The sequence below is a fragment of the Toxotes jaculatrix genome, chromosome 13 (genome assembly GCF_017976425.1).
Source record: "Toxotes jaculatrix isolate fToxJac2 chromosome 13, fToxJac2.pri, whole genome shotgun sequence".
Lineage (NCBI taxonomy): Eukaryota > Metazoa > Chordata > Actinopteri > Toxotidae > Toxotes > Toxotes jaculatrix.
The window spans coordinates 11,111,998-11,136,248 of record NC_054406.1 but is presented as its reverse complement, the minus strand read 5'-3'; the positions used below and the strand labels follow the sequence as shown (position 1 = coordinate 11,136,248).

At 41.2% G+C, this 24,251-nt stretch overlaps 2 protein-coding genes across 2 annotated transcripts in view; both read right to left on the bottom strand.

Moving 5' to 3' along the window:
• The window catches only part of runx1t1 (RUNX1 partner transcriptional co-repressor 1), a 57,339-nt gene extending 52,398 nt beyond the window's left edge, over positions 1 to 4,941 (bottom strand). Inside the window, exon 1 of the mRNA XM_041053863.1 lies at positions 4,406 to 4,941. Coding sequence (XP_040909797.1) covers positions 4,406 to 4,433 — 28 coding nt within the window. The 5' untranslated portion in view covers positions 4,434 to 4,941. The remainder of the gene's footprint in view (positions 1 to 4,405) is intronic.
• Positions 4,942 to 14,478: 9,537 nt separating this feature from the next.
• Positions 14,479 to 24,251, bottom strand: part of triqk (triple QxxK/R motif containing) — an 82,101-nt gene continuing 72,328 nt past the window's right edge. The window contains exons 4-5 of the mRNA XM_041054080.1: positions 16,247 to 16,345; positions 14,479 to 14,689 (exon numbers count right to left, since the gene is read on the bottom strand). Coding sequence (XP_040910014.1) covers positions 14,618 to 14,689; positions 16,247 to 16,345 — 171 coding nt within the window. The 3' untranslated portion in view covers positions 14,479 to 14,617. The remainder of the gene's footprint in view (positions 14,690 to 16,246; positions 16,346 to 24,251) is intronic.

Here is a 24,251-nt window from a genome sequence, read left to right as displayed (position 1 = left end):
ACTGCATCCATGAAATGTGATGAATTGTCAGACTCTGCCCTATTGGCCTCTTCTTCAGTTGCCCTATAAGTCTCATGTTATCTGGAGTAAAAACACGAACAAGGCCAATAAAATCAGTTTGTAGTGCTCACTGTTGACTTTGACATTAAATAAGCCCCTGTAAAGGCCAACTCACAGCTACAATAAAGCAAACACCTCTTGCTTTTGCGAGCACGGGAGGGCATGCACTAACACACATGCACAACACACTCCCACACAAATGCATTCACAGAAACACACACACTCACATACTTGCAAGTCCTTTTATACCACGGCTGCTCTTTCATGGGTGATGAAATTCAATAAGCAGTGAAGAGAACTGCCCTCTCGCTGATAACCATCAATGGGTCTATCGATCTACAAGGGCATGTGTGTATATGTTTGCATGCGCGCGCACACACACACACACTCCGATTCCATCTGTAATTCACTCTGGGACTTGGTAACAGACGGCTCTGAATAATCTGAACAGATCTATACATCTTGAAGGAGTGCATGGAACAGTAGTTTTAGTATCTAATTCTATAGCTGACATTTGCCCTCTGACTGCATGTCTTCAAATGAAACCTCTACCTATTTCAAAACACCCCGCCAGCTTTATCTTTATATACAGTATATTACAGTTCGGTTACTGAGGCTGATGTGATTTGAATGACTAATATGTTAAGCTTTACAAAGGAGACAGCAACAAACCCTCCAGACTGGACTCAGCTCCAAGACATTGTAGTTACGTGACGTTCCATTAGCCGACTGAAGCACAGAGAAAACTCACTTATTCCAAGTATTGAACTGTAAAACAAAATAATCAAAACTGTAAAACTCTTGAGAACCCACAGCATTTATACCATGTAGCATAGCCAGTCTTTAATTTGCTTTGCATATCTGTCATACTGTAAAAGCTGACACTAGAGAATGTTTGGCATTTTTGCTTGAAAAATAACGGAAACAGTTCATCGAATATGTTAACATGTGGTGATTATTTTTCTGTAAATCAGTTAATTGACTAATCTAGTACCTCACTAGTACTTTGTGCTACATTCTGAATGTTAGAATCTAAAATGAGACCCGTTTGCCAAACAAAGACATGTCTAGCTAAACATTTAAAATCCTACCAAGCCGGCACAGTTAAAACTAAATGAACATACTGAAACAATACAGGTAATACAGGCAATTTTTCTGGACAACCTGTGCATGATCCAATACCAAGCCATTTGAATAAAAAGGCTTCTGGCGGGAGAATAGTTTATATATATATATGTAGCTAAGAGAAAAGTAAAACCTTCCAGCTGACACAGAAAAACACAAGGGGGCTTCACGGTGTAGCCAGCTTATTAACTCTGTTGAGTCATCATCACTTATTCACCATATAGCAAACCTGGCCCGCATCCAAACGCCTGTGTGTCATACTTAAAAGAAGTGCCTCGTAATTACATCACAGCAGTGGAGCATCAGTGTGACTCTGTGCTAAAGGGGAAATCAGCATTTTTTCCCTCTGAAATAATAGTAAATTACTGTGTGAGACTGTGATCGAAATGCTGTGTTTGGATGCGATATTAACCACTAGAAAGCTATTAGCTGCGGTTAGCATGAAAAAGCACTAAAGGAAAAAATGCAGATAATCAAAGCAAAGTGACTGTGTGTGTGTGTGTGTGTGCCATCCACTCACCACATTGTGTCAGTGTGCTGACGACACACACACACAGTCTTTTTCAACCTGACAACAAGGGGTATGTAACGTTTCTGTGTGTTTCTGTGCCTGTGTGTGCGTGTGAAGGCGAGAATAAAATGGCTGCCATCATTTTTGCAAGGCCACGTCCGTGTCTGCAAGCAGTGGTCTGATGCATTTGACCCTACAGCCTGAGAGAGCTGGGGGGGGGGGGGGGGGGCTGGTGGTGGTGGTGGCGGAGAACAGGTGTGAGGCAAGATGGTGGCTGGGCAGATGGCCCCTGGAAGTGGTAGCTGATGTTAGGCTGAACTGCAGCTAGTAACTAACGTTAATACAAGCCTGTTTATACAGCGTGCACAGAGGTACGTGTGGATGCAGCAACACACACACATACAGGGATACACACATAGTGATAACCTGCAAACGGGACTTATCATTTACTCTCCCCTCATCACCAGCTTTGTTTACCTTTCATTTACTCCTTCTCTCTCTCTCTCTCTCTCTCTCTCTCTCTCTCTCTCTCTCTTTATCTCTGTAAACACACACACTCCAGGTAATGGTCTTTTCAGTCAAGTCACTACTTTAATGGAAGTCCCAGTGGTTAAAGAATGGAAAAAAAAACAACAGATGACAGCGTAAATGATGGCCAGGGTAACCAATTTGAAAACTATGACCACTGGAGTAAATAATAATAAATAATGACAATGAATACTACTACTACTAATAATAATAAAAAGCTTGATGATACTGAATCTCCATATGGGTTAACTGCATATGCATCATGACAGCCCCATAAAAAACTAAAAAAGTTTCTTGGATTCACAGAATACAAGATTTTCTCGTTTTAAAATAGTCATATACTTTGTTTTCTTCTTGATCTACGTGGCTTTTATCAATGCAAAATGCTCATAAACATCTCTTTTCCTTTTCATCTTCTTTTAACTCAGCAAAGACTACACCAGCAGTGCATCAGGTTTTTGAGTTAACAATCACCCTCTTGGATGCCTGCAAAGCTTTGCATGGGACTATCTGGCATGCGTAAAAAAAAATGTCCAAAGCCCTGTGGGTTTCCAGGAGATATTTTCCTCCTCCTCTAATCCGAGCCGTGAGAGCAGGCGGGCATCGACAGCAGGTTGTGTCCCAGCAGCCTGCCTCCCAAACCCGCTCTGTCTGCTCTTTTCCCAGTCTGGGGGAAAGGATTCCCACTGGAGGAAAATATAGCCCGAACCCTTTAATTTCAACCCTACGCCACTCCATTAAAAAAAAAAAGGAACAGTTTTCCGCTTTTTTTCTCTTTGCGCTTTCGGTTATGTGATGATGACAAAGTCGCAGCGGGTGGAGATGGAAACTTCACATGGATTTGAGAAGATGCGTTTGACAGTTGTAACAGAGCTCCGGAGGATGTTTTCAAATGCAAACTCTCAAATGCAAAGTCTCTCTAAATGCTTTCCAGGACGCCCGAGCATAGATGAGAGGAGAGGAGAGGATAGCAGGAGGCTTTCCACAAAACACAGAGGGATGGCAAAGTCGCTGCATCCAAAAATCTTTCCACCGAAACTGCGAACATCAACAACCACAGTTTCATGAAAAAGAATGATTAATGGCAAAATAGTTATTCGTTTGTTTTAGAAACTAGTGAGCATTTGTCATCGGATTTGGTTATCCACTGAGAAGGGACAAGCAATCAGTGGATTCACCGGGTGATATTTTCATTTTTTATCTGAAAACCCGTATACCCTCAGCAGCACAGCATTGTCTATCCCGTGCTGAGAAGAGGCGACACACACGCCTCGTTATAAAACTCATGAGCTGAGCCCGAGTGCCCCATGTTTTCTGGGGAATGTCTGCTGATGTAAAGGTTACTTCGCTTTCAGAAAGCGTTCTTGACAGATCGAAAGGAAAGGGAAAAAAAAACTTGATCTTGACGGATCAAGTTAAGTTGCCTGTTGCCCGAGAACAACTCTCCACCCTGTGTTCAAGCGCATGAATTTATATCTGCTTTTTTTATGGAGACAGGGACAGCTGCAAGCTGATCTCCCTGCTTCAACAAACTGAACCGCTCATTTATGGTAACATATTGTTCCTCTGATATCACCAACATAAATCGATCATCGGCTGTTCTTCGAAAGAGTCGTCGGACACAATAATGGGTTAAATGGTTAAGTAGAATATTTAAATTTTCTCAGACCAGGTTTGAATGGCGCGTTAATCCTGTAGAGTGTGGACACTTAGTTGATCTACAACTTTTGGTTATCTAAGGGGAGGAAATTCATTTTAAAAGAACATCTTTCCTCACTGCTCATTTCCCATTAGAATGAAATGTGTTTGTAAGCATAACACACTGTTACACACAGCACAGACACGCATTGTTCGCTCCTGTTATAGATTTGTCTTCTCGGACAATAAAAATAAAATTATTTCTGTAAATACCTCAAGAAATAATACAATAATTTAATATTCAAAGCGTAGCTGTACCTTCATTCTAACCCTAGAACCACACATTCTCACTCATGCTTTACATTAAAATATATGAAACAAAGCGCAAATCAAAAATGTCAATTTCTGTTATGGGTCAACAGCTATTTCATAATTTTTTCCTCTTAATTTGGCGCATATATGTCTTCATAAGGGCACAAAACACTACAGCCAAGGCGTCACTGGGAAAATACAACCAATATAGCAACATAGAGCTCCACTTACACTGAAAAGAGGCAGAAATTCCCACCATGCGGTACGTTGATGTGAGAGGGCTAAATAATTTCCAGTCCCTGTGACTCCGCGCAAGGTCCCCTCGATGATCCTCTCGTATCGGGGAAGACGAAAGCTACAGAGTCCGGCCACCTCTCAGGGGCTCTGGCGGTATACTTCCAGCAGCTCAGAAACGTGGATCAAACTCCGACAAAAGAAGGACGACTAGCTCACGGTTTGCAGTAAACGATCAGTCACTGGGGGATATGCAGGATGGGAGAGCTAGGAGTCTTGTAAAAGCACAGAGGCAGAGAAGGAGGAGAGATGAGAAAGAGATGGAGGAGAGGGATGCAGTAGTGCGCAGGGCACCCGTCTGATAGATATATTTTTTTTCTTTACTCGTCTTCGCACTTTCCTCCAGAATCCTTTAAACGTCGAGTCGCTCTAGATTGTAGAAATCTGGTTTAAAATATGAGAAAAATTCATACACACACCCTCGGTCTCGGGGCTCCCTGTTTTCTGCTTCTCCGTTGGCGTGGGGAAGAGGAGTAGCGGCACTCTGCCTCCAGTCGGCGATGCGCAGCAGAGCCAGGTGGCGGTGGGCGGGACTGAAGCGCTGCTGAGGAGGAGGAGGAGGCGACTGGGCAGCAGCCAGCATCTGTGTGTCCTAAAACAGGTTGGAAAAAGAAGGGTCAGGGCAAGGCGAAGTGTTTTCTACTGTGCCAGTGGCTTCCGAAGCTTTTTCGCGTCAAGGGTTCCCAGGGAGAGAACCCCCCCCCCCCCCCCGTTTGTTTTGTTTACCCAAGAGCGCAAGAACATGTGTGCAGTCATATATTTCGTTGGCCAAGAATTAAAGGATAGATTCACAAACCTTCCTTGAAACAATACCTACATGCTCACATGTACATTAAAAGCATAATTGGTCGCTGTGAATGTTTCTCCGGTGCATATGGTGAGGAAGTTTCTTTCTGTTTGCCGGATGTAGTTCCGGTGGTAATCATGGGAAAATCTACAGTCCTCTTTCTGATTCGAAATTTTTGCTCAAATGAGGCTTCGGCAGTCTGGGTTAGAAAATTCAAGTGGGTTACCTTTTACAGTTACAGTCTTTATAAAACAAGTCCTCTGATTCAACACACAGAAGTGTCTCCTGAAATCTCACCCCAAAGGTCGTGGCATAATGGACATTTGTTGTCATCGTTACAATAATGAACACTGGTTAAGATTATGTAGAGGTTTGGCTAGGTTTAGGCACATAAAGTACTTGGTTAGGTGCAGGGAAATACTTCCTCAAGGTTAGAGGATGTTTGTTGTCATGGTTACAATGATAAACATACAGTTAAGGTTGTGGGTTGCTTATGGATTAAAGAAACAATGATAGGCCTAGCTATTGCTGCTTGTGGAGACAACCTGGAAACGATATAAACAATAAATGCGTTTCCGTCCACTTTTTTAATGCAAATTTTCAATTTTCAAAACACCAGAAATGCTGGGAAACAAAAAAGGCATTTACATTTGACTGAGGTGGATTTTGATGGAAACAAAATCCAACAAAATGCAATGAAAACAGGCTTAAAGAATAAACTGTACGTGAAACATATGACTGAAGAGATGAGAGAGATCATCATATTCATGGTTTTTGTTAGAGAATAAACACCAGTGACTCCTCATGCTGATGTGCCCAGGTTCTGAAATTCATTTAACAGCAGTGGATCAGAATATCTACACCTACTGAATCAGCCACAACTCTATTTTTTGTTTGTTTGCTTTTTCTTACTTGAGGCCCCCTGGTGAGTCCTTGGAGTCCTTGGACCCTGCTTTGAGAACCACTTGTACAGACAGCAGTGGAGTGTCATGGACAGGAACCAACCAGCTGTGTGCTGGAAGAGCTGGTTAGCTGTTGTGTGTGTGGGAGTGTGTACAAAAAAAAAAAAAAGTAGGACTGTGTGATGCATGCCTACACTCACACTCACACACACACACACTGTATCTCTATCTTTCCCTCAGCTGAAAAAGGCACAGGCAGGCTGGCCTGCAGTAACCTAAGGCAAACACTTTCCCCGGACCATCTGGAAGTCATCTCGCCTGCAGAGCCAGTGAAAGCACAGAGCAGAAGCTACGTTTACAACTCGGTGATAACAACTGGTCCACTTGAACTGTATGGTTGAACAAGTCGTGCACCATAGCCCGTTCATGACATCTCATAAAACATTCTATTCTATTCTGTTCTTTTCTATTAAATTCTATTCTTCTCAGTGCCCATGTACTTGTTTCCTTGCTTTCTGGCTGAAATATATTGACGCTATGGTGGTTACATGGTTTCTACTTTACAGGCTACAGAAAGGTTACACCTGTTACACCTGGAAAACATAATCTCTTGAATCTTTTTTTACTGGCAAAAATGAGTCCGGTTTTTAACAACTAATTTAACATTGACTACTTTTGTCTGTCATGTATTATATGTAAAACATTGTTAGTGAATCAATGTGGAGCTCCCGGTTCCCTCAATGCAGTCTCTGTGGGGAAAAGATGATGCCATTAATGGCAATTGTTTGCAACGGTGCCATTGTGCATTTCTCTCTTTCATTTCATCTTTCTCTCTCACTCTCTCCCTCTCATCTCTCCCTTGTTTCTGGAGTGCTTCAGCGGTGGGTTTGCTTTGTGTTCTCAAAGGGAATATGGATAGATAGAGTCCCTGGCACTCTCACAATCACAGAGCAAGGAGTCTGTGGTCTACTTACATTTTCCAGTCTGGATCCTTTTGTCAGTGTGTCACGTAGGCAGTGGGCTACTCAGGACGTGTGAATAGATGTAGGGAGAGAAGGTAAGGGATGGAGGGAATATTGAACCCAAAGAGAGAAAAAGAAAACGAGACATGACTCATGATGAAATGAAGGAAGAAGGGAAATCTGTGGCGAGTACACGTCTCAGAAGAAAGTGGCCTTTGAATCGGACATGAGAAAGATGAGGAGAGAGGCGCAGAGGTAATGTGCCCACTTAAAGTAAGAAGCCAAACGTGTTCAGAACAAAAAAACAGTGAGGCCGTGAGGATACCGTCACTCCTCGCTTATTTGTGTCCTCTGGTTTGTTCCCGGAGAGCTAGTTCTTTCATGACAATCACAACGAAACATCTTGACGGCCGGAGGCACAAGGATAGGCGTTGAGGAAACCTGCAAGGGAAAAGAGAATAGGGCAATGATCCGTGTGTGTGAGTGTGTGTGTGTGTGTGTGTGATAACGGTGTGTGAGAGCAGGAAACACACAGTGCCTGTTTTTGCTGCAGGGGTTCCTGGAAGTCAGCCGCCCAGTGTGATCGGCGACATACATACACACACACACGAGGACACGCACAGACACACACACGCACACACACACACACACACAGGATACCTCGCCTCTGAAAGGGAAAAACATGCTGCGTCTGATACATGTGCACACAGACAAGCAGACTTCCTGCATTTTCCCACCTACTGGGCGGCCACCTGTAACACAGTCACACACACACACACACACACACACACACACACACACACACACACACACACACACAAGCACACTCAGATTGTATTCATGGGGTCAAATACAGAATGAGATCAGCATAAGTTGGGAGTTGACAGTAAACAAATGCCAATCGAACCCCTCTAATTATCTGCCAATGGATCAACATTGCCTGAGGCCAAGAAGCCCATCAACATTATCAACACCACTGGTGACAAAAGCAAGAGGACAAGAAGAAAGACAACTAAAGTAAAGCAGCTCACTCAGTTCTGTATTTTCTGAAATATGTGCAACATTAAGATGAATGGGTCAAGAGAGAGGGAGGGATGTTAAACACTTCCATGCATGTCAAGGAATTAAAAGTTTTTGTTGCCTGACCCTAACATACCACAGCCATTGTTTATATGCCATAACCACGATTCTTCTCAAATCTTAACCAAACAATAGTTTCAATCTGTAGATATCGAGGAAAAGTGAGGATTTAAAAACTGTAGGCCTCAAATGTAATGCAGTTTTTTTTTTTTTCCCATCAGCTCTCTTGTCTCGTGGTAGGGTTGCAGCAAAACAACACATCTTACAACGAATGGACTACAGGGCAATTTTCTATGAGACTGAATGAAATATACACAACATACATTTATACACCACCACAATTAGTGTGCATTGTGTGAGCATCACACACACACACACACACACACACACACACACACACACGGACACACACACGGACACACACACACACACACACACACACACACACACACACACACACACGGACACACACACGGACACAAACACGTGCAGTGTATTTATCTTGTCATGAAATAAATATTTAAATATGATATGACGCCCACATTATTCTGCAACTCATGGAAAAGCAATAAACTAAATTTAACGAATCAAACAAAATCCCTAACCACGCTCAGATAGAAATGGAAAAGGGACTGTGGGAGGGAAGAATAGAAACAGAGCGGCATGATGGGATAGCAGCTGCGGTGCAGCATCAAATGCAGGTACAGTGTCTGGAGAGGGATCTCTGTCACTCACTGGGGTATTATGGAATTCAACCCACCGTCTGGCTCATAGCAAAGGAGAAGAACTAAGTGGGCGAAAGCTGACATCCTTGCCTTCCTCCACGAGAATGTAAATGAGTCTCTCCAACTTCTAGAGAAGACTGGCTAAATATCCTGACAGCATGCAAACATGTAAGACAATAACTTTCAAATCACACAGCAGATAATGATGTCTTGTCATGTCACGGTATTTTACAGGACAAACTCCATGTCTAATGAGCAAACAGAAAGGTTGTCATCTTTACGAATACACTACATTAAAACATGATAGAATATGTTTCCTTTGAGAAAGTAGAGAAAAATCCCCTCTGAATTGTCTTTGTGTACATCAAATCCCAAAATGGCAGCTATATATACGTCTGTCATTGCTTTTCTACTGGGGCCTGGAGGGTATCCCACAATCCTTTGAGGTGCTGCAATTTTCCATATGCATTTGATGTGAACACGTGAAAAACACATCTCCCCTTGCTGCCACACCGCCTCTCTCTTCCCACCCCTCTCCTCCCCTTCTCTTCACTCCTGTGTTCCCTCTGGTTGTGGAAAGACAAAAGAAAAGTTGACAGACAAGAGGAAGACAGACAAGATGCAAGAAATGTTCTGTTGCTTTCCTCGTCAGCTGGTCTGACAGAAAGGCTGTTTTTTTTTTTTTTAAGTGAGCAAAACATCTGAAAGTTGAATCCTGGTTTTACACCGGGGATGATGGAGTGAATTCATTTGCCAAGACGGGACTATGTTTTAACAACTGGAAGTTTACTCAGTCAATGAGACCTTTACAACACATCTCGGGAGGGTTTTCCAATTGCGTGGGCAAATTAAGAAGCCAGATATACATTACGTATCCTTGAGATTTTATACACACTACAACACACAAAGGCACATAGACATACATACATAGACATAAATTGTACAGAAGATCCCACCATACCCACAAATTTCATCCAGTATGGAGTAACTCATTCATAAAAAGCCAATATGGGCATTAAGGTTTTGCCCTTTGTAATTCCTACCCTCTTAGCTTCTTTTCGACAGCTGTGCTAATCCCTTTGTTGTAATGTCACTTGATTGATGAATCGTCTTCAGAGCCTCTTTATGGTGGCGAAACAAATGTATAGTGGAATTCAAATGATAAAACTACTCATCAGCTCAGAAAGTAATTAACCACCTAACATTACTCCTTTGTCTTGGGAAACAGAAGTGTGTTCTTGACGTGCTGTTTTCACCGACTCAAGCGCACTGTTTATTCACATCACACAAAGATGTTTAATGCCTTTGGATGTATGAAGCACTCTGATGGAAAACATTTCATTCATTAACATTTCACAAGATCGTCATGACAATGCTGACGACCTTTATGTTGGATTTATTTTCTCTAATTTTTGTTTGGAGATACTATGATAACACCAATCAGAAGGTAAATGCAAATTCAGTTGCAGTCTGGAACAGTGCTATGTTCAAAATAAATTTTTTATTACTTGAAAAATGGAATTAATTACTTGTTACAGCTCACATATTGTAAAACTAAATAGTCACATTACATAATGATAATGATAACGATAACTGCTCAACCCAACTCCATCAAGGGCTCTTTACACAACTCCAAATCCTCCACACCCACACCACACCTCCATATAACTTCTGAAAACAAGACAGTATAGTATAAAAAGCACAGTCCTGTTTTCATAGTGAAGGTGAGGGGTCAACACACCACTCAAACTCTGAACTAAGCCTGGTCATTCCAAAATGAGGGCTTACTGGTGGCTAATGTTAACAAGCCAGTAAACAAGATACAACATGCAAATCAGACAATTTTTGTTTCAGGATAATACATTTTTCCTCTTTTGGCAGAGACTAACTGGCTCCACGCACCTCCAGGTAGTAAGAATGTGTGCAGATGTGAAATAAATAGATATACCAAACAGCTATTGTCTAACCATGCCTGCATACGTATGTGGTTATGAAAGCATTAGTTTCTGAATGTATGTATAATAGCTGCCAAAGGTGGCTGTGATTGGCAGCGATGCTCCTAGCCCCATCCATCATCATCACCCACCTTTGCTATACTTCGCTTGCGGACCCGACTTCCCAACTTCCCCCAAATCATCGGCCAGATGGCCCTCTCCAACACTCGCCTGCTTTACACACCTGATATGAAGCTATCCGTCATCTGATAACGACCGAGCTTTGGCGGTCCCCCAGCTGGGGCCTCTGCTGCAGCACTGGGCACTGGCGGGTATCGGGGATGGGTGGTGGCGGGGTGGTGCACAGCCTGACTGCCCCTCTGATGGATTAGTGCCAGGTAGTGTGGCTAGGGAGGGGCTGGGGGTGCTAAGGGGTGTCCCCTAATAGGATTCACAGTGATCCAGTGGACCATGGAACAGGTGGAAGCAGAGAAAGGGACAATGGGGAGAAAGAGAGGAGTGTGTGTGTGTGGTAGAATGCAATATAAAGAGATGGAGTATAAATCAGAAGGATACCAGAAATGTAAAGAAGCGGGGGTAGAACCATTTAAATACACCAAAAGCTGAGGAAAGAAGAGAACAAACATGACAAAACAAGACTGTCCTCACATTTAGCATTAAGTTGTTTTGATGAAAATCAGTATACGTTCAAGTGACAGAGCCCAGGCGTTGTCCATCTGGAGTAAAGGAGGAAATAGTGTGACACTGTTATACAGCCACAAAGTCAGCAGGTGGAGGAGGTCGGTATGGTTGGACATTAGACTTCAACATGGGACATCACAGTGTCTTTCCTGTTTCCAGCTGTCAGTCAGTGTTTTTTTAAAGCATGACCCTGGCTGTTTCATAACCTTACGTGTTTATTATTGTAACACTGATGAAGAAGGTCTCATAAGCTTAATGAAGCAGTCATTTTAAACTAAACCCTAACCTGAACAAAATAGTTAGCAAATTAAATGCAAACACAATGGGAGGTCAAAGAAGAGGAGTTTAGGAAAAAGGGGTCTGATATTGTTTTCTTTTTAAATCTACTTTTTGATAATGAAAACCATGCTAAAGCCTACAGTAAGAATCTTCTACCTTTTATGTAAATGAGGGCAAAATTACCTTTACCTTACTAAAGTGATTTCCATCCACACATTATATTGTATTGAATGTGTTCGACTGTAAGTAATGACTTTTTAAGCAGTAAGATAGAACACTTTACTTGTTAACAATATCTTGGTGTTAGAGTGATTGACAAGTGAAAAATGCCTTAATGGCTTATGTTGAGCCTAATGTAGCAGTGTTTCCGACTTTACACATGCCAGTGCACAGCGAGGGAGGCTGGCAGCACAAATACAGTATACACAAACACACACATACACACTCTTGTTCATTCACTGGCATACATTTACACTGTTGCTCTCTCTCTCTCTCTCTCACACACACACACACACACACAGACGCACAAGCACAAACAGTCCGGCGGTTCTCATTAGTGTCAGTGTGCTCTAGGCAAGCAGGGCCCCTGCAGCAGTCTTCGGGAGTCAGAGGAGCCATTTGTCAGTAGAAAACAATTAGCGGAGAATGATCCGTTCCATTGGTTTTAATGAGTACAGCGGGGTCACTCTGCTCACAGCAGCAACACGCAAAGGTCGTCAAAGGCTGAGAGCGACGCACACCCGAGTCACATCCATACGTAGGCACAGAAACACACATGGGTGGGCCACACACATCTTTGTTCATTTTCACCTCTTTTTGCTGCTTACAATGTGCAGGATGCACACACACGTGTCCACACACTGCTGCAATCACACGCTGACAAATGGACACACCCTGCCACCTCACCCCAACACCCATCTATTTCACATCCATTTCAAGCAATCCATCTCCCTCCACATCGTCGCAGGCACTGAAAAGGCATCATAGTAAGTGAAGTCTTGTATTATATTAGTAGATTATTGTGCATATATGTGACCTTGGACAGTACCTATGGCATAATGATATATGTATGATATATGCATACAACATGTTAGTGTAGATGGTGAGCTGGGACTTGGTAGCTATAGTAACACACGGAAGAGCCATGTGCCTTTATTTTCCATTTCAAAGGAGAATAATAGCATATGGAAAAAGCATGTCAGCAACAGGAATGAATGACTGTTGACTATCCAACTACTGATCATGCCCTACACTCAGATCAATGATTAAAGGTTGTCTTTTGTATATCTAAATGCTTTGTTTCCCCAAAAGATGACTATTACTGTCTGACACACACTACAGGTGCAGTAAAGTAATTATAAAACAAATAGCTGGATTTTTTATGTTGGAGATGAATAAATGAATTTGATCAAACTGTTAAATGGAAGTAAAAATAGCTCAACAAAGAGATAATTACGTATTTAGGAAGATTTGTATCTCTTTATCTTCAGGTCGAGTGTGATTGGCCAAAACATGCATGACTGACTGAATATTTAGGTTAACTGTATTTGACCTGAGGCAAATTAACCAAAACAGACAGCTGCCTCATTTTACCTTGTAGTTGTTGAAATAGATGTAATATAAATAAATAAATAATGCAACCGTATTCATTTTATGTGAGGTGCATTATTTAGCTTTTAGCTTACAAATTAAATTCAGACTCTAATTGCTCTGGGTCACTGACCTTCAACTCTGGCAGAATGATTTTCTGCTCCTCATGATTTCCCGCTCAGTACAAACTACTCGAATCTCCATTTAAATCTCTTCCTCTTGCCCCGTTCCTTTAACACAAAGATATATACATTTGTGTGCATTTATGTGTGTAGTTTCACCAACTGTTTATAGTATAATCTACATCAAAAGAGCTTTTATTTTTCCATTTAATAGATCATCTTAAATGTCTCCATCTCCTCTGCCCTCCACAATGTAAACCAACCACAGTTTGCACTGTAAATGCATTTCAGACACACTGGGGAAACGCAAAGTGTTGAAGAGTTATGCACCACATAACAGGACTCTCGCTGTCAGTGTGTAATAGCTTTGGTTTGAGGAGTGAGAGAGAGTGAGAGAAATGGAGACCACCAATGGAAACACACCAGGGTTCATACAGTGTTCACGCAGGAAAGGGTTGTCCAACAATATCACCACTTCACTGCCTTTAATGGGCACATTAAGCGAGCAATGGCCATTTAGCAAAGAGCCCACCTGGTGGAACTGCAGCCCCTAAGCCCTTCCCCCCACCTGACACTGAAACCCGTGGAAAAGACCTCATAATGGTCCGTGAACACTGTGACAAGTAAAATGGGTTCGGTGGTAGTTTGGGTGTTTAAAAGGGGTCCCAGCTCAAAATTAAACTCAGTCATTCCTAGTATTGTACTGTAAAGCCTAGTTTCATGTTGTAAATTTAAACATCTCACCTCAAGCTAAACAATAGAAAGACTGCAGTGATACACTCAAGTGGGGAATCCTGGAGCTTCTCTGTTTGAAAAATAAGGATCAACATACCACTAATTTAAATGTATTCTATTTATTTCAGCACTTTTTGGAGGAAACATAGTGGCACCATTTTTTTTAAATCAGTGCAACAGCTAGACATTTACATTAAATGAAAATGATCACTGTCAGTACATTTAATTTGTTTTTCTACAGTATACATTCCTAGTGGTGTAAGCATGATTTTAATGGATAAGAGACTTAGAATACAAATTAAGGGAAACACCTTGCACATGGTGAATACAGCTAAAATGATTCCTCCAGGGGGTACTTCTGCAGTTGCCAGGGGGTGTGTGGAAAGATTGTGAAGTAGCTCTTCTAATTTGAAAAAACAAAATTTTTTGGTTAAAAAAAATCTACATATTTGTGTTTAGGAGGAAAATAAATACAAAAACAGGTTTACAAATCTGCGCGAGACTGATCTTCAGTACACTTATTGTCACAATAACTAATAAATTACCAGCTGCAATAAACCGATTGCACAGGAAATGTTTCCCACCATCATGAATTAGTTAAAATGCCCAAACACCACATGCTGCGATTGAGAGTGACTGAAGACTGGTTAGCAAGTGAACAGAGAAGACAACATGAATAGCTTCAAAATGAATAAGTAAAAGTATTTGATAAATTGTTAACACATCTAACATCTGTCTTAAAGGTAGCAGGACAAATTTGCAAGCTGGGAGCACAACTTTGGACATGAGCTAAAGAATTTCTTTGATGAAGATGCTTGCATTACAGAGAGGGGTTTAGCTGTGATGTCTCTCCCTCTGCCTCTCTCTTGCTCGTGCACTCATACACTTGCAAAGTGCATCAGCGAATGAAAGGATGTGTCACGGCAATCGGAACAATGTAATTAGAAGTGTTAGAGAGGTGGAAAGTGCTTTATGGTGATAATGTGGCACAGTAATTAAGGGGAAATATCATGACCCTAGTGCCCACGGCATTTTTAAAAAGAGTCATTTAAGCCCGAGATTACACAGTGATTGTCAAATCAGTGGAGGAGAAGGAGGGGGAGGGAATGTGGAAAATGAACCTGTCTTGATGGGGGACATCAGTGATGAAAGAGACAGGTTCAGTACAGGTTTGCATGTTCGTGTAAATGTGACAGCAAATGGACTTGCAGATGTGTGTGTGTGTGTGTAGATACATGGATTTATGTCCTTGCTTGTAAATTTTCCTACATTTTATAACAAAATCACAGACCATCAGATTTCCTGCACAGCTGTTGTTTTACTAGAAGGGGAAATGTTGGATGGATTTAAATATCCTGTAACAATATAATCGGGCTTTCAAATGAATAAATATGTCTTTTTTGAATGCATCACTTAATATTCAAACACAAATACAGCATACTGTATATGTGTTGTGTTATGGAACTCACTAATATTTTGACACTGTCAAGCTCCAGTTGCAGAACAACCACAACTAGAGGAGTTAGACAAAGGGGAGAGGGGTAGAGGGTTAGACAAAGGGAACAAGGGAAAATAGAAGGGGAGAGATCTTGGTAATGACAAGCACTTCACAGTCAGATCCGACCTCCTTCCACCCACGCACCCCAGTGAGATAATTCCTCTCCAAATTGCAATCAAAGCTCAGAAAAACACTTGAGGAGCAGGAGCCCTTTCAGCCATTAACTCGCCAAGTCCTGGGGTGCTGCTTTTTAAATATTACATTTCTTTGAATGTGTTTTCTGCATATTGTTTTTTTTTTTTCCTCGCTTAATTATTATTCCCATTTCTCTTTGTCTTCATCTCACCATTAGCACTGTTTGGGAATTATTAATATTCAAGCTGAGAAACTGCTCTGACAAAAAAGTATTAATAAGTTTATTCAATTAATCACCATCTTTTCAACCTTTTTGTGTATACTCACACCACCTGGCTCAACTGTGTTAGACAAAGGACCCCATTCAGGAGATGGCTGGTAGTTTGGTTGCTTTCTTCTGGGTACTGTCTCACACTGAGAGGGACACTGTGAACAACAACAAATGATGTGTGCTCATTAGACTGCAGGAAATACAAGTGGGGCCAAATGCAACCAGCCCAGACAGCCAAGGGCATTAAGGACATACCTTAAAGGAGTCATCACTGTTATATGCCACAGGAAATCACATCCATTAAAGAAACAGCTTAGTTTTTGATAATGATCCAATATCATTATTATTAGGGCCTTAGCAACACGTAAACATCAACCACTATCCACTAACCAGTGTGGTCATCCATTTCTCCAGAAAATGTGGGTGTGCTGATGAGGAGCATCACGAAATGGAACAAGCACAATGTGTCCAGAGGATTGAGACTGGGATGGGGGTGTTTGAGTGGAAATGCTGTGTGTGTGTGTGGAGGAGATAGCTGATGTAATCTTTTCAGTATGGTTAGGTAAAATAGGAACAACAGGTCAGTAACCTTAAAATAAACATTTACATCTGAATCCAGGATAATGTGGCGACCCATTTCGCTGTCCTTGCGACCTGCCTGTAGATCCCCATGCAGGATTTGAAGGACCCGGAATAACAAAGAAAAGGAAGCTCTGTCCTCTGCTGTAGATTTGGTGTCAAGTGGCTCTATTTGTCATAATTATGTGGTTGTAAAGGGAAAGTCTAGAAAAGGTCTAATCAATCTGATTTAATTAAGTGCAGTCAGTCATTTGAAATGAGCAGAATAGAATTAATAAGCACACTGTAAATTTGCATTTAAACCCATGTAATTATGCCAATTCAGTGGCCTCACAAGCACACTCATTTTATCAAAAGAGCAGAGAAGAGACAGAAACAATTTCTCTTTTTTCTTCATTTGATTTTGAATCAATATGCAGTGAGAGGAGGTGACTTAAATAAAGAAAGATGCCATCTGATGGGTAGAATAGGTGTTAAAACACCCCTTTCTTCTTGGATATGCTTTGATGCCTAAGTAATAAGAATTATGCATCTAAACATTGACATGTCTGTCAATATGCTGATGTTAGCCGTGGAATAAATAATGTCCCCAAAGGGCGGAGCTGTTGAATCATTAAATTTGACAAGCTTTATTATTTTACAAGCAATTTTATTATTATTATTATCTTAACTGCTCACATCAAGCTAAATCTGTGCATCAAATATCCAACACAATATAAATAATTTCCTAAGTTTGTACCATTTTCAATTTCTTCTTGCAATATTTCATTAAAAGCACCCTATTTATTAATAGCTGTCTTCACTGTGCACCAACACCAATGCAATAATTTTTTTATTTATTTTCGAGATATTAAACTGAGACTCAACTGCAGCTCCCTGAACTTCCCTGTGTACATCCAAGTGTAACGTACAGAGAAAAAAATATGAGTGCCACCACATCAGAACACAAACTGATTTCATGAAGAGAAAGAATGAGGAGCCATGTAGTAGGAGGGAAGAGGTCCTGACCTGCAGCTCCACCAAGCATTAATAAGTGGAGGAGACACTGGATCATTACAGGTCTATGAAGCTCAGTTGGTGCTGGGGAGTTCGGAGAACTGAGGGTGGGTGGGTGAGAAAGAAAGAGAATGATCAGTGACTGGCTCGCTGGATGGCGAACTGGCCTACTGACTGACTGACTGGCTGACTGACTGACAAGGTGACTGACAAGGTGACTGTTTATGCATTGGATCTTGCATGGATGATTTTCTGAGATGCACTGAAGCATTTCCTCTGGAGAGAACCCAGCACGTGGAAAACTTCCTTGGCTTTCCTTTTGACCTGTTTTCACTGGAATACACGTTCGCAGAAATATAATTCTCAAACCTTTCTGCTATGGAAGACAAACAGCCTCTTCAGAGAATGGTGAATACTGTAAAATAATATTCAAAACAGCTCTACATTTCAACACAGTTCCTCTCCTGTTTAAACAGTCGTGCTATTGAAATCCAGCGGTGTTACTGTAATTTTCTCACATTGCTTATTTTTTTTAAAACTCTTTTTTGTACATATTTTTGAACTGTGAAAAGCATGTCAAACATAATTTTACATGCTGTGTGGAGAAATAATGGCACACAAATAGACATCACAGCCTTGCCAACACAGCTTACCTGCCATGGAAACAGCTGAAATTAACTACCTTCCACAATCCTTTGTTCTATTTACATTTCAAATTCCGCCTGAGGAACTCCACCTCTCCCACTGAAAACCATATGGGCATGATGCAGGCCCGAGCTCTAAACAGATATTACACTTTCCGTCACAAGCAGCGCCGCACATCTGTCTTTTAACTAGGAACAGCCGAAAAGGGTGGATCTTTCAACAGAAAGAGTGTCTGTACATATATGTGTGTGTGTATTTGTGTGAGAAAGATAGAGATTTGTTATTGAAAAAGAGAGTAGTGACTCTGTCGTTGAAAAGATGCCTACGAGGATTTACTGTATCTTACACATCTATGCTTTTTTTTCCCCCCTCGTTGATATCAGAACGCCGCCTCACACTCCCAAGATTTCCCAAGCGGCGTCGAGTCATTTCCAAGCGGCTTCCTCCATCTTGCCGCTAATCAACAAAGTTAATTTGTTTCCCCATTTATTTTTATGAATCCTCAAGCTACCACACTCGGGTTTCTGCTGTTCCACAATATATTTCTCCAGCTAACTGGAAAAAGCTCTCTTCATTTATCAGATCCACACAGCCGGCTTATTACAAGAGTCCTCTTATCTGTCATATTTCCTTCCAGTAGCGCTGCAGTGGTTACAAATGGGACTTAGTCTATCTGGCTTGGAGCTGATGAGGGGGGAAATGAAATTATTGCGATTAGATCTGACCCATATGCTGGCGTGCTTGGAGTGTGCGTAGTGTTGGCAGAGGTAGTGCTACTTTATTGTGCTTGTGTGTCTCACACTGTGGTGGGTGGCAGTGGCTAGCAGCTAGATTAAGGCATTAGGCAGTGCTTGCACCAGTGAAGGTGGGTGATAATAAGAAACAGATCTTTTTCAGTCAGAAATATTAGGTAATGTGAAGCATGTGAATTGCTCTCTTTCATTCCTTTCACCTTTCTTCATTTCTCTTTGCCTGGCTCTTTCATTCATCTTTTTCTTTCTGTCTTTCTGCCTCTTACCCACACACGTACAGACACACATGCACACCCTATCCTTCTTTCTCTTTCTTGCTCTTTCTGTGAATAATTGAACAGTTTGCCCGGGCCAAGGTTTAGCGCTATCATCTAGCGCGCCGTCTGACTGCCAATCAGTTGACTCATCTACTCTTGTTGAGAAAACAAACAGGAGGGCATTGATGCAAGCCAGTAGGCAGCTCTCCAAATCCTTAACCAACAAAATGAATAGTGGGCTGTCATCTGTAGCAATCCAAACACAATAAGAGAAATGAGATATATTGTACATAGATGTAATAAATAGATTCAGCTTTTTCTGAGTCATAATTCAATGCAGATCTAACTCATAGGTTTTCAAGCAGCAATGATGAAATTATTTCTTGTTGCAGGATAAGATTTAAGGTATACTAATAGCTGTGTTGAATTCAGTGCTTTTAGACTGAGCATCTGGTTTCACATTCCTCCTGATATGAAACCATCTTTTAACGCATACTGCATTAAAGACATACTGCAATGCCACGAAATCTGGTTCTAACCCTTTCACAGAACGCAGTTTACTTGTTACACCCATTTGACCCTCTCACTCCCTGTGCAATTAGCCCAGATGAACAAGGAGCTATAGGTCCCCTTTGATGCAGCAAAACAAGTCCACTGTGGCACTGTTATTATTAGCGATAAGTAGCTGCATGACCCTGATTTAAATCAAAAGAAGTGTTATTTGTCTCCAGAGGTTGGGTAGTTTCAAAGCACCTCGGGTTAGGACATTGTAGTAAACAGAGCAAGACGGATAACTGCTGCACATGTAACAACAACAACAACAACAACAATACTCATAAAATTAATCAAAGTAAAAACAATACAAGATTAAATAATACTAGTCTCACTTGAAGAAACTGTTCATATTTAGAGTAACCAAAGAGTGAGACACTGATCAGGACTACAGGCCAATGAATAAGCAGAAGACAGGCTGCAGGTTCCAGACACAGGCTTGCAAAATGGTCCTTCATAAGACAATTTTGAGAGATCTGTTACTCTGGTGATAATTTAGGACAAAAAAAGACATGAAGACCTCGCAAGTCAACAGGTTTCACTGCATCAGAAACACTTTTTTAAGCTCAGTTCTCCATTAACAGTGTGCACAACAACTTCCCTGAGGCATTAATGACTAAGAGGGCTGAGTAATTGAAGCAGCAAATGAAACATCAAATGAAGAATTGCTTTAGCTCTGACAGAGCACTGAGGTCATTGTTCACCATCAGCTGATCAGCACCAGCTGACATGTCACCAATCAGGTTTAATGAAAATAGAGAGGCAGTTTTTACAACATTAAAGTGCTCACTCCTTCATATTGCCGCTGATGCTGGTTGTACTTTGTTCATCCCTGATGCTACCACTGTATAATCCCTGTCAATTGATTTCTCCCTCCAAGACCCAGTGTGTCTTTACTACACTTTGCAGTGCACCTTTTGTGTATCTTATATCTATACGTGTGACAGAGTCTGCTCCATATGACCTTGGTGCAGGGTTATTTTATCATTTATTTGAGAGCACCCTCAGGAATATCCTTGGTGAAAGAAAGGCACAATGTATGCAAAAGTAGCCAGGTTTCCTTTGATGTATCTGAACGAGAGCAAGGCAAGCACACACATACATACACACCCGCCACAGTACAAGTCAAGTTCTGTGAGCCTCTACATAACACATGCTGTTTAAGTTCTCCCACCCTAACCGCCTCATCCAGAAAGACTTCTTTGCACCTCTAACCCCCAACATCTTTTTTCCACGTTCACACGCAGCTTCACACCATAACGTCTCCCTCCCCTCATCTCTCTGCCTCCCCTGCCACCCATCAGAAAAGATCAAGGCGCTGCAGCACCAGTCAAGCTGTCACCATAAGGTGCCCTCTCTATACTTAACATGGCCCAATCAATAATCATTGGCTGGGAGGACACAAGGACAAATAATGAGCAACAGGCCCGGAGGACACACACACACGTGCATGAGTATCAGTTTTTTCGCCTTGATGTTGACGTGTTGTTCTCTACTGAATATTTCAAAGCTGCTATGTAGCTCCACCCTTTCACCCCTACATACACACTGATATGTTGGCACACATCTATGAGCCCCCATCAATACGCCCAAATGCAAGCAAACACACACACACACACACACACAGTGAGAGAGAGAGAAAGAGAGGGAGTAATTTCTTTGGCTTACGCAATGAAATGCACATTGAACATATACTGACACAGAACCAAGTATTGAGTAATCAGTGCACTTTTACTGCATAAAATAGGTCAAACTGTGTAAAAGGCTAAGCAGAAAACAGGCCAACTGAAAATGTATGTGAAATGTCAAATATTTTAAAACCAAAAAGAAGAAGTGCTGCAGCGGCAGGTAGCTTAGAAAAGAAGAACACCAAACATTATCTGGTTCCAGCTTCTCCAGTGTGTCACTTTGCTGCTTTTTTCTGTTTTACATAATTGTTAACTGAGGATTCAGTCAAAACAAGTCATTTGAAGACATCACCTTGGACTGTGAGGGCTTGTGAAGGGCATTTGTCACAATCTGAAATTTTTAGATGAAAAAAAGGAATCAATTAATTATCAAAATAAAAATATGATTAATTGACACAGGAAATAATGGTTGCTGCCCTAATTCTATACTGCTATTTTCCTTAAGAAGCAACATAAAGTACCAGAAGAGGGTCGGAAAAAAAATAAATAAATAAATAATAAATAAAATAAAAAATATAAAATTTTAAATATGTGGATGTACTGCAGTTGAATAAAGGTTTAATAAATGTTTGTAAGCCTTTTCAGCTGCAGCATTTATTTCTGTCTATATTCAAAATGTCATGTACACCAGAACAAGTTCATTGCTTGTTACAGTGACAATGGTTCACCGAGCGTAAGTGGGAATTGGATTCCTGTGCCTCGCTGTTCCCATATTTCATGTCTTTGTAATGGCCTTAATGCAAGTGGTTCAATGTTGCCCTTCCTGATCATTTCATTAGCATCAAGTCCTTGGACAAAGCTAGCTGTGGTCTCTCAAATGCAGCTTGTTTCTACAATAATGGGCCACGAGGCATGTAAGTAGCAAACAGAGGAAACATTAATATTTGAAACCATTTTGAAAACCATTAGGCCTCTTGTGTGTGTGTGTTTGTGTGTGTATGTATGTGTGTGTGCGTATACATGTGTATTTCATTCTGTCCAATTAGTAGTAAGAGGTTAGTGACTGTTAAGTAAATAAAATGCAGCAGGAAATGTTTGTGCCAAAACACCATGATGCAGAGGGAAGGCAATGCTTTGCTTTTTTTTTTTTTTTTTTCATGAGTCTTTTCTGGAGTTGTTAGTTGGTGCATTTTTCTTTGTGTTTCTTTCGTTTTTATTTCATACACAATCCTGTCTCAATGAGTGAATATGCGATTTTCCTTCTGAAAATATGGGTTTATGTAAATATGTGTGCCCACTTTCTTGCTTCCGTGTGTGTGTGTATGCGCTCGGCAAAGCAGATTAGCGTTTCTTGGCCTCTAAGTGAGCACATCTGCAATCAAGGCTCGACATCTGGATCTCACATTTTCTCCCACCACCACAGCTCCCACAGAAAATGAGCGCACAGGAGAGAAATTAAGAGGAAGCGAGTGAGAAGGGGGTGCTACACAAGCAGAGGGATAACAAGTTTTCTTTTCAAGAATACTTTTCTACCCTTAAGCCCATCTTTTCTCTGTCTTCCCTTCTTGTATCACTTCCTTTTATACACACTTCTTCTTCTTCCAATTCAATTCTTTACAGTATCATATTACCATTACCAAGTAACCACGTACATATTGGTTTTACTATAATTTTTGTCTTTACTTCTTTATTTATTCATTGATCCATGTAAACACTATTTTATGTGATGCTAATAACGTATAGCCAAACCTTTACCATAACCTCTGCATCTCTACCCTAAACTCTTAACTTTAATAGGGCTGTGGTTCTCATGGGGACCAGATTTTATTCCACAGATGGGAGGTAAGTCACTCATTAATGATGATTTGAACAGATTTTCGTCCCCACAACATGATAAACACATAAAACACACACACACACGCACACAGTCCAGCTTAGATGGCAGCTTTTCAGCTGGGCTGATTTAACGGTCACAGAGTCAAGCTCTCTGTGCTCTGGGACAGACAGTTGGTCATAGAGACCATCCAAGACCCATTTAGCCCTCTCACCCAAAACAGATGTCAGAGAACAGGCCATAGAAACTCAGCGCGCGCACACACACACGCACACACACACACACACACACACACACACACACACACACACACACACACACACACACACACACACATATGCACACACACAGCCTGACATCGCAGCTACATGAGATACCTACTTGGGAGATATTTTATTTACAGAAACACAGCACTGAAGGTGCATTAATGCACACAGTTTTAGCACTAAGTCTATTAATTTTACATGTTTTAAAGACACTTTTGGAATACCGTAGTCCAGTTATGTTCATAGAAAAGACTGTTTAGGCACTTCACATTCCATGAGTAATTTATGTTTTCATACTTGCAGTACATGTTCTTTATTATTTACCTTTTTGTTTCAGGGTTGTAAAAGTGTCTTTCCTCTGCTGATATGATATTTGGAAGTAAATTAGAAGTGTTTAATAACTTTAACATAACTTTGGCTGAAAAAAAGTCTGAAGGGCATAAGATTTCTCTGTCTTTTTCCTGTCTCTCTTTCTCTCTTCACTTTTCTTTGATCATGATACAAGCATATTCACTTCAAAAACTCCCCAGGCCCTCTCTCTCCCTTTCCCCT